Below are 11,921 nucleotides of genomic sequence, written 5' to 3'. Positions count from 1 at the left end.
ATAACAAACACAGATCAAACCAAGAAGAGTTACAACTTCATTACAAGGGAAAGGGAAACTGTTTTTCAGTTTTAAAAACTTGTTTTTTTTTTCTTGTTTGTCATACTCTGCTGTTATGAAGCTATTAAAAGTAGGTTTTAAGCCTGATTTTCAAAATTTGCTTTTTTATGTAAAACTTTTAGAAAGATTTCTGAAATTAAATGTAAAACAAAACAAATACATGCAGTAGGTAAAATGTGCTGAACATTTATTTCTAAGGATTTGAAAGATTTTTCAAGCAAGAAAATAGATTTTTCTTCTCAAGCTAGAAAAATCTTGCTCAAGAAGGCATTAAAAACAGCCTGTATTTAAGTAACTGGTGTACAAGTATAAATGTATAAAGAATTCAATTCTTTCAAGAATGACTGACACAAAAAAATTGTCAGTCTTTTCTTTACATAAAGAGTTCCATAAATATGGTACAAGCATTCATCAAATTAAAAACTGATACCCTAAAAAGATAATATTAACATTAGTCATCAGTTAAATGCCTAGTACAGAAGACACTAGTCATGGCTGTAATCAATGTAATTTGATCAATACAAAGATCCACCCAAATGTTTTACTGCTAAACTACTAGTGATGGCTGTAATTAATGTAATTTGATCAATACAAAAATCCACTCAAATGTTTTACTGCTAAACTACTCGTCATGGCTGTAATCAATGTAATTTGATCAATACAAAAATCCACTCAAATGTTTTACTGCTAAACTACTCGTCATGGCTGTAATCAATGTAATTTGATCAATACAAAAATCCACTCAAATGTTTTACTGCTAAACTACTAGTCATGGCTGTAATCAATGTAATTTGATCAATACAAAAATCCACTCAAATGTTTTACTGCTAAACTACTAGTCATGGCTGTAATCAATGTAATTTGATCAATACAAAAATCCACTCAAATGTTTTACTGCTAAACTACTAGTCATGGCTGTAATCAATGTAATTTGATCAATACAAAAATCCACTCAAATGTTTTACTGCTAAACTACTAGTCATGGCTGTAATCAATGTAATTTGATCAATACAAAAATCCACTCAAATGTTTTACTGCTAAACTACTAGTCATGGCTGTAATCAATGTAATTTGATCAATACAAAGATCCACCCAAATGTTTTACTGCTAAACTACTAGTCATGGCTGTAATCAATGTAATTTGATCAATACAAAAATCCACTCAAATGTTTTACTGCTAAACTACTAGTCATGGCTGTAATCAATGTAATTTGATCAATACAAAAATCCACTCAAATGTTTTACTGCTAAACTACTAGTCATGTGAGGTATAGAGTGAGGTAGAGAGTGAGACAGAGAGTGAGGTATAGAGTGAGGTATATACAGATGATAGATCTCGTCAGGTACCTCAACATCCCTCACATGGAATTGGATGATAGATTATATTTTCTTGCCATTTTTTTTAGCTATTGACAGAATAGCAGGGTGTCTAAAATAACGTAACATACTTCAACTCCCGACACCTGGTCTCTGACTCTATCTTTCTACACCATGAATTATATCCCCATTAGTTAAGGTTCAACAGCACAAAAATAATTTATTACCAAATACTATTCATAATTTGGTGGGTTAAGTTAAAAAGATAAGGTATAAGGATCAATTTTTACATTTTTAAAAATCTACAAAATAACTGCTGACAATCTGCTAAAAAAATGATATCTAAGTCAAGTGTAATATCAAATTTCCTAATCCCTCACTAGAACCCTTGTCACAAAGGTCTGACCCCACACCCACAGCACGACCCCACACCCACAGCACAACCGCTCAGAGAGTTTGCATCATTTATTCTAGATAGATAAACCATGCATACAGTAGCTTGAATAGTTAACTGAGTTTGAAATGTTTTTGATCATTTTGCTAAAACCTTCTTTATTAAGTCATTCCTATTTGCTTAGTAAAATCATAAATTCAATTTTTTTCATATAAATGTTATAAAATTTAAATGTGATGGTCTGTATAAATGTTATAGAGCATTATAAGAAGCATGGTCAACATGTTAATATAACAATAATAATAAGGATATTGAAACAATAGTTAAATAATAAAGATATATCAATATAACAGTTGTAAAAAATTTTTTTTACTTGTACAGTGTATTGCTTTTAAACAATATATCTTATTTTTTTTTTAAATGTTGAAGTGATTTAAAAAAATGCAAATGTATTTATTTGACTTGTACTGGTTGCATTGAATGTTGATATAAAAAGTGTTTGGAATATCCAGAGCTATTTGTAGAGAACAGGGTTAACATAATATTACACAGGACTCAATCAACACCTGCTCTGACTGTTGAAACACCATCAACACCTGCTCTGACTGTTGAAACACCATCAACACCTGCTCTGACTGCTGAAACACCATCAACACCTGCTCTGACTGTTGAAACACCATCAACACCTGCTCTGACTGTTGAAACACCATCAACACCTGCTCTGATTGTTGAAACACCATCAACACCTGTTCTGACTGTTGAAAGCTTCCTGTAAGATAAAATCAGGTACGTGCCCCTCGCCTGAAGCCCCTTGTTCCATGACATCTATGAAGGTTGACTTCTCATCCAGCACATAGTGATACCTGTGGGAGACGGGTTAAACTGGGCTGCTGACATTGATACAGGTGGGAGACAGGTTAAACTGGGCTGCTGACATTGATACAGGTGGGAGACAGGTTAAACTGGGCTGCTGACATTGATACAGGTGGGAGACAGGTTAAACTGGGCTGCTGACATTGATACAGGTGGGAGACAGGTTAAACTGGGCTGCTGACATTGATACAGGTGGGAGACAGGTTAAACTGGGCTGCTGACATTGATACAGGTGGGAGACAGGTTAAACTGGGCTGCTGACATTGATACAGGTGGGAGACAGGTTAAACTGGGCTGCTGACATTGATACAGGTGGGAGATAGGTTAAACTGGGCTGACATTGATACAGGTGAGAGACAGGTTAAACTGGGCTGACATTGATACAGGTGGTAGACAGGTTAAACTGGGCTGCTGACATTGATACAGGTGGGAGACAGGTTAAACTGGGCTGCTGACATTGATACAGGTGGGAGACAGGTTAAACTGGGCTGCTGACATTGATACAGGTGGGAGACAGGTTAAACTGGGCTGCTGACATTGATACAGGTGAGAGACAGGTTAAACTGGGCTGCTGACATTGATACAGGTGGGAGACAGGTTAAACTGGGCTGCTGACATTGATACAGGTGGGAGACAGGTTAAACTGGGCTGCTGACATTGATACAGGTGGGAGACAGGTTAAACTGGGCTGACATTGATACAGGTGAGAGACAGGTTAAACTGGGCTGACATTGATACAGGTGGTAGACAGGTTAAACTGGGCTGCTGACATTGATACAGGTGATAGACAGGTTAAACTGGGCTGCTGACATTGATACAGGTGGGAGACAGGTTAAACTGGGCTGACATTGATACAGGTGAGAGACAGGTTAAACTGGGCTGACATTGATACAGGTGAGAGACAGGTTAAACTGGGCTGACATTGATACAGGTGAGAGACAGGTTAAACTGTGCTGCTGACATTGATACAGGTGAGAGACAGGTTAAACTGTGCTGACATTGATACAGGTGGTAGACAGGTTAAACTGGGCTGCTGACATTGATACAGGTGGGAGACAGGTTAAACTGGGCTGCTGACATTGATACAGGTGGGAGACAGGTTAAACTGGGCTGCTGACATTGATACAGGTGGGAGACAGGTTAAACTGGGCTGCTGACATTGATACAGGTGGGAGACAGGTTAAACTGGGCTGCTGACATTGATACAGGTGAGAGACAGGTTAAACCGGGCTGACATTGATACAGGTGAGAGACAGGTTAAACCGGGCTGACATTGATACAGGTGAGAGACAGGTTAAACTGGGCTGACATTGTATTTAGAAACAGCAAACTTTCTTCTCAGAGCTTGAAGAAGTAGATACCAGATCTTTTTAGATTGCTTGAGCTTACAAATAGAATAAGATTAGCAAACAAACACTTACAATATTTTTCCTTTGCTGTCCACACGCCTGTCAACATTAGTTGTTAAGAGATACAAACTACTATTCTTCAAATCATTCAAAAAGCAGGAGCAAGATTTCTTAGACATTAATGTAATGACATCGCCTGATTTGATCTCATGGGTACCTGAAAAAGAGAAGTTTTCAAGTTTTTGGGAGTCAATCAACAGTCAAATGTTGAGTACTGACCAGCACTGATCTGTCATTGACTCTACCTGTTTTATTGACAGACAAAACCTTTGCTTCAATCTCCATCCAACTCACATGTTTCTTCACCTTTTCTGCATGAAGTTCATAAGCTGAAGCAGAAGATTCATAATTAATGTTGCAATTAAAAATAAGTTTAAAATATTGAACAAATAAAGAAAGAGCAACATAGTCTTCCCAGCCTAATGCGAACATACCAACATGTTGAACCAGCCCAATCTACCAACATGTTGAACCAGCCCAATCTACCAACATGTTGAACCAGCCCAACCTACCAACATGTTGAACCAGCCCAACCTACCAACATGTTGAACCAGCCCAACCTACCAACATGTTGAACCAGCCCAACCTACCAACATGTTGAACCAGCCCAACCTACCAACATTAGCGCTGCACACAAGTTGCTTGATGTGATGCAGGTCGACTGTTTGTACATCATCTGGTTGACACCTGCTGCAGTTACCTGACATACAAATTTTTTTCTTACAGAGTCTTTTATAGAAACAACGTCATTCTCTATTTTCTCTCAATCATTCACACAAAGTCTTTTATAGAAACAACAACGTCTTTCTCTATTTTATCTCAATCATTCACACAAAGTCTTTTATAGAAACAACAACGTCTTTCTCTATTTTATCTCAATCATTCACACAAAGACTTTTATAGAAACAACAACACCTTTCTCTATTTTCTCTCAATCATTCACACAAAGTCTTTTATAGAAACAACAACGTCTTTCTCTATTTTATCTCAATCATTCACACAAAGACTTTTATAGAAACAACAACACCTTTCTCTATTTTCTCTCAATCATTCACACAAAGACTTTTATAGAAACAACAACACCTTTCTCTATTTTCTCTCAATCATTCACACAAAGACTTTTATAGAAACAACAACGTCTTTCTCTATTTTATCTCAATCATTCACACAAAGACTTTTCTCTCAATCATTACTGGAATCTTTTCTCTGATTCCTTCACACACAAAGTCTTTCATCCACTGGTCAAGTGTGAGATGTGTCCAGGTAACTGACCAGAAAAACAGCGACACTCCCCTCTATTAATTTTGGAAGAATCAGCACAGAAAACCTTCAGGCTCTCTTTGTCTTCAGGCAGCTGGTACTCCAGGCTACAGCTAGGCACTAGAGGAGAAATACATGTAGAGGAGAAATACATGTCTCATTTGCTTAACTATATCTGATTGCTTTAGTTTTAATTGGCTGGGCAACTCAGTTATTTTTTGCATAACATTGCACACAACAACACTGATCCCATGCCACCCCCCCCCCCCCCTCCACACACACACTAAGTAACTAAAAATTATTATAAGAAACATAAGAAATTAAATTTACTAATTTCTCTAGCTGAGGTGATCTATTTAAATGTAAAACTTGATTTTTTAAATCAGTCCAATAGCTTGAGAGAAAATTCTAGATCATTTCAACTAGTCCCAACATTCAGATTCACATGTGTACATCCAGCAAATAATTTAGATTTTAATAGGCTTAATTAGGTTAACATTTTTTAAAAAGTTGTTTACTTTAAACAATTATGTGCATAATAGCTTAATAAATAACTTAAATAATTAAATAAACAACTTAAATTTCATGAGTTGATTAGTGAAGAGTACAGTAGGACAGGAGTAACAGAGTAAATGTTGTGGGATGTTGAACCAGAGGATGTAGTAGTAGAACAGGCTAGATGTATCAGAAAAAAGTAGCTTAGAAAAGAAGAATGTAGCTGTATAGGGAAGAATGTTTTGGAATAGAAGATGGTGGTAGAATGGAGTAGAATCAGTGGCGTAGGCAGCGGCAGGTTAGGGGGGGGAGGTTTGTAAAACCCTGTGAAATTTTTTTTTATTGTCATAATACCACTGTTATTTATTTAAATCTATTTCTAAATCAGTATATATGTATAATTGTATATGATTGTTTAGATCAGTCACCTAAAAACTGACGCTATGTTCACTCTGAGTTGGTTATCCCTCCCCTCACCACCAGAAATGGACAGGCTGTAATTGTGTAGAGCAACATTAATGTCACACCTAGGTATACGATGGGTAAACTAATAGACCTAAAGTGACCGGACAGTGGTGAATGAAGTTGAACTCCCCCCCCACCCCCTCCCCCCGAACTGATGTGTTAAGTACATTTGGGAAAACGCGTAATGAGGTACCAATGTACCATGCCGCCAGAATCATAGCTTTTGAAACAGGTAAAACTGTGAATATTGTTTTTGCAATTACAAGAGGTGTGTGAGCAATACAGTGATCTAACATATACTTTATCATTAAGTTAAAAATGATCTTTATAAAGCACAAAAGGCAGTAGCTAATAAAAACATGTATGATCTGAACTGCAAGACCAATATTTTAGTTCTATGTAGGCCAGGGGTCGGCAACCTTTAGAGATGGAAGAGCCAAAAGTTACAATTTACAAAATTTCCCAGTTTTTAAAGAGCCACCAACATTTTTATTTCAATATTATGATCTCTAATTAGGATTTGGTATATATATATATACATATATATATATATATATATACATATATTTATATATATATATATATATATATATATATATATATATATATATATATATATATATATATATAAATTTATGTGTGTGTGAGTCTGTTTTTCTTTTATGCATTACTACACATTTCATCCGATCGCCATGAAACTTTGGGAAGCTGTTAAGAATACTCCTGGAAAGGTTTCTTCGAAAAAGTTTTTCAAATTCGCAGGAGTGGCACCCCGGCAGGGCGCAATTTGATTCTTCTCTATAAACTGTATATAAAAATAAAAGTCATGAAACCTAAAGGAGTTGATTAAAACACTCCAGGGGAGGTTTGTACACATTGTAAATTTCTTATGGGCAGCGCCCGGGTGGTACAGTTTTTTGTCAATACACCTTTAGGCACCCAGATTTCCAGAGCGCCTATGTTAGTACTCGGCATCAGTTAATCGGACGTTCTGCATAGCGGGTAAGTGTTACTACGTGCGGCGTCAAAACGGCTGATGACAAATCGGCCCCGACATAAGAGCCCCGTCAAATTGACCCCGTCAAAAGGGCCAGTGACATATGGACCCTGTCATAAAGGCTCCCGATAAATAGGTTCCCGTCATAGGCTCTCGACAAATAGTCTCTCGTTAGATAGGCTCCCGACAAAAGGGCTCCAGTCAATAAGGCTCCTGACAATTAGGCCCCCGTCATTTAGTTTTTCCACAAAACAGCCCTCGTCATTACGACTCCCGACAAATAGGCCCCCGTCATTTTGGCTCACGACAAAAAGGCTCCTGTCAATTTGGCTCCAGACAAAAGGACCACTGACAATACCGTTTCTGTAGAGACTAAGTCTCCCGGCAAAGCGGTCTCATTGAATATGACACTTGCCAGTGGGAACCCTTTATCAATACTCTATAGAGTTAGCTTATCCAACACTTTTAAGTAATACAACGTTTGCATCTCTTGTTCGGCACGCCTTATTTTTATATTAGTTTATCTAGTATAAGAAATAGTATGTTTTAATTTAAGGGTCATATATCTATGACTTCCATATATCCATGACTTGAGTCTGTTATAGGCTGTTCCAACTCAGTGTGTGGGGAGAAGGGTCCACGCTGTACCTGCCAACCTGCAGTATGCTTGTAGGTTATCAAAACAAAATGCCGTTATCCTGTAAACATCATGTATTTCATAAATTTTCACTTCTGTGCTTGCTGTTAAGCAACAGATGTTTACTGTTGTAAATTAAACTTTATCAAAATTTTAGAATTGGTGGAATTTAGCTGTTAAGGGCTTGATTTGTTTGTGAATTGATGCTTTTCATAAAAAAGCAATTTCATTCAGGCATTTAAAAGAGGTTATAGTACTAGTGGAGGTAGGACAAAATGGTTACTTTTATGCCAATATTGGTCATACAATTCATTTGTCTGTAGCCAATATGTTGGGGAACCATTTTGTCGATAGCCAATATGTCGGGAGCCCATATGTCATGAGCCCATTTGTCGGGAGCCCATTTGTCCTGAGCCTATTTGTCGAGAGCCAATATGTCGGGAGTCTATTTTTCGGGTGCCTAAATGTCAGGAGCCCATTTGTCAGGAGCCTATATGTCGTGAGTTAATATAACGGGAGCCCATTTGACGGGGCTATTTTGACTGGGTCGTTTTGTCGGGGGTCGATTTGACGGGGTCATATTAACGGGGCCGTTTTGACGGGGCAGATTTGTCCCGGGCCATTCTGACAGGGCACCGTGTTACTACTATATTCAGCAGCAAAACTGCAACAGGCGCGACCCGAAGCTTGTTTTTAAAATAGGCTATACACTATAGACACGATGGGCAACAATACGTTCATTATAAAAAGCGCGATAGGCTATGAATACAATAGGTTGCTATAGTGGCACACTAAATTAAATCCGGAGCGTACTCCTCCGGCGTCTCTGCAGGGTGCGATTTGGCACCCAGTGCTATCCCGCGAGCACTAAGCGCCTACCTTAGTTTTAAGGAGCACACTACAACATGACATTTGATGATTAAACTGCGCTATGAGACGTACGCGGCGCCCCTGCGGTAGTGTAATCGGGTTCACGAGAGCGCCACTTTCCGTCCTCGACAGGCGGTGAGTAATCAGCGGAGATATTACGATGATTGATTAACTTACACTCAAGGCTTTCATACAGCACACCATGGTGTTGAGCGGTAGTGTAGGGTACTGGTGCCCCAATAAATATGATCCAAACACAGGTATTGTTTATATTTAATGACAAAGTTTTAGAAAACAAGGAAGTATATTGAAATAGGGAGTAACTAAATATTCTAATAGAATAGCAAATTTTTATTGTTCATATTTATTATTATATCGTTCATTACCAAGTGTTGCAGACTAATACCTTTGTGAGTTTAAAAATAAAATAAAATAATTATTAATAATTGGGTATCGAGCTGAAGAGCCGCATCTTGACATCAAAAGAGCCGCAGGTTGCCAACCCCTGATGTAGGTTATTATTCAGAATGTTTCACCTATTAAATTTAGATCTTCTATTAGTTTGAAAGGTGCGGTTTTATACCAACTCTGATTTCAAAAACTTTCGTTATGCTATAATATTTTAGCATTTATGATGACAAAATATTTAATTCTGATTGTAGACAACATATTTTTGTAAAAACAAATAGTATTAAGCTTATATATTACATACTAAAGTAATTATTGATCTGTTTTGACAATTACAATTAAATGTGTAAACATATACATTTCTATATTATGAGAGTGATTATTTCCCCTAGTTCGATTGTCTTATTTTTTACAAGTATTACAAAACAGATTGTGTTGCGTTCATTGCTGTTGGTTGTATTGCGTGTATATCTTGTTTGTTTTTTTGTTAAGAGTGATAAATTGTTTTGTTTTGTCAGCCTACATTGTGTGTTTTTTCTTATATCTTCAGAATACTACTTTCAATTTATTTTACTTCATCGCGAAGCAATGACATACAGCTAGTATATATATATATATATATATATATATATATATATATATATATATATATATATATATATGTATATAAAATGATGGAAAAAAATTGAACCCCTCCCCCTCCCCCATTGAGATGATCCTGGCTACGCCACTGAGTAGAATAGTATAGAATATAATATGAACTAACCGGTGTGTCATCAATCATTACCAATCCTTTTTCTTAGACATGTGTCCTTGTTTTCTAACACTGAGTTATTTAAATGTAAACAATGCCAGCGCTATATTTCTTAGATCATACTTGTTAGGGCATTCTCCATAAAAGTATGGTAGAACACACTTTGGCAACTACCCAGGTGTTAGAGATGGAAAGAGGCACTCTCTGCAGCCCTCAGTTACATTACTGCTTGGGCGCCTCATATGGCCCCGGCTGGGTTTAAATCACAGAATCTTTGTGCCATCGTGTCAATATTGACGGGTGCTTGTTAAAACTAATGTAGGCACCAAAGTGCTCACAGGATTACCCGGGCGCTAAATTGATACCCCACCTATTGCACTGTTTGCTCTCCCTCCCTCCCTACTCATGAATTTATCATGTGTCACCTTACCAGAATGTTCATTTACTTTAAGGCTGACAATGGCAGGATCAAGTCTTTCACTCTCTATGTCTTCCAGGATATTGAAACCAAAACATCTCTCAGTACGGGCCTAAAGAACAAAGACAAGTTTTTAAATGCACTGAAATTAAGAAAATAAAACGAATTTGATTTCTCTTATAAAAGCTTTTGTTGCATATGTGATCTCTTACAAATTTTAACGACCAAAGCTTTTATGAAAGAAAGCAAATTTGTTTTATTAACACGTTTTTCTTAACTCAGCTTCGCGTTTGTTTGTTTTGTTGTTTGGTTGTTTGGATGTTTGTTGTTAAAATTGACATCGAAAATTAGCCCACTTCTGATTGCTCTAGAGACCTGAAATTTGGCATGCATGCTACTTTCGCCTAACAATTTCAGATGCAATCATAAAAACTAGCAATTAGTGACCGTAATTAGCTTAATTTAATTACGCCCCAAGGACCATAAAATTGAGGACATGATTTCTAAAGATACCGACAAGACTTGAGGCCTATTGACACAGTTACTTCGGCCCCAATCGATGTGAGCGCGCTGGCCGTGATCGTATAGTGGTTAGTACTTCGCGTTGTGGCCGCGATAACCCAGGTTCGAATCCTGGTCGCTCAAGATTTTTAGTCCGTGTATTTATAAACACTTTTTTAAAAACCACATTTTTCATGTGTAGCAACGGACTAAAAAGGAGAACGGACACGGTAACACATTGTTAACAGTGACACGGTTGGTACGCTGGGCATGCTAAAATACACATAAACACGTTTTTCCTTAACTCAGCTTCGCGTTTATTTGTTTGTTTATGGGAGATTTGATCACGTGATTCGTGAGTAGATCTCTACGCCAGCAACGTGGATATACCGATATGCGATAGTAGACTTCTGAAAATAGTGATAGGTTTTTAGTATTGTAACATCGTCTAGGTCTAGCAAAACACTTAGTCAAGTCATACTTAATCAAGTCATTAGATAAAGTAGAAAATAAACTATATAAAAAACTTTTTAAAAACCACGTTTTTCATGTGTAGCAACGGACTAAAAAGGAGAAAATAAAATACTTAAAAAAAACTTTAAAAAAAACACGTTTTTCTTGTGGACTAAAAAGTAGAAAATAAATTTTCATACATTTGATGACAAAAAACGTGGGTCGGGCAGATGGGTCGGGAAATTTGATGGTGAACGTACCCACGTTTTTTGTCATCAAATGTATGAAAATTTATTTTCTACTTTTTAGTCCACAAGAAAAACGTGTTTTTTTTAAAGTTTTTTTTAAGTATTTTATTTTCTTATATTCAGTGCATTTAAATTAAATTAAAAGTTTGTATTAGACAGATGTTTTTATATTTGTTTTATTTTCTACTAAAAATATTTGCTATAAAACACCATCAGTAGATCATCTAAAAGAAAATTATCTGAATCAAGAAAAGCAGCCGTCCGTGACAACACTTTACAGACAACAGCAAGTTGATCAAGAGATAGGTAGTTCTTAATCTTGTTACTTCCCTTTAGTTTCAAATCGCTTAAAAATTCTATTA

The 11,921-nt window shown here is 36.8% G+C and overlaps 1 protein-coding gene across 1 annotated transcript in view; it reads right to left on the bottom strand.

The window, feature by feature from the left end:
• Positions 1-230: 230 nt before the first annotated feature.
• Positions 231-11,921, bottom strand: part of LOC131952032 (alpha-2-macroglobulin-P-like) — a gene marked incomplete at its 5' end in the record, with an annotated part of 53,380 nt that continues 41,689 nt past the window's right edge. Inside the window, 6 exon segments of the mRNA XM_059314498.1 lie at positions 231-2,634; positions 4,066-4,210; positions 4,299-4,382; positions 4,670-4,753; positions 5,326-5,433; positions 10,370-10,469. Of these exon segments, the coding sequence (XP_059170481.1) occupies positions 2,511-2,634; positions 4,066-4,210; positions 4,299-4,382; positions 4,670-4,753; positions 5,326-5,433; positions 10,370-10,469 (645 nt within the window).

The sequence above is a fragment of the Physella acuta genome, unplaced genomic scaffold, assembly GCF_028476545.2.
Source record: "Physella acuta isolate Inbredline_101_S28 unplaced genomic scaffold, ASM2847654v3 ptg000846l, whole genome shotgun sequence".
NCBI lineage: Eukaryota > Metazoa > Mollusca > Gastropoda > Physidae > Physella > Physella acuta.
Note: the sequence above shows the minus strand (reverse complement) of the source record. Positions and strands in the feature narration are given on the sequence as shown.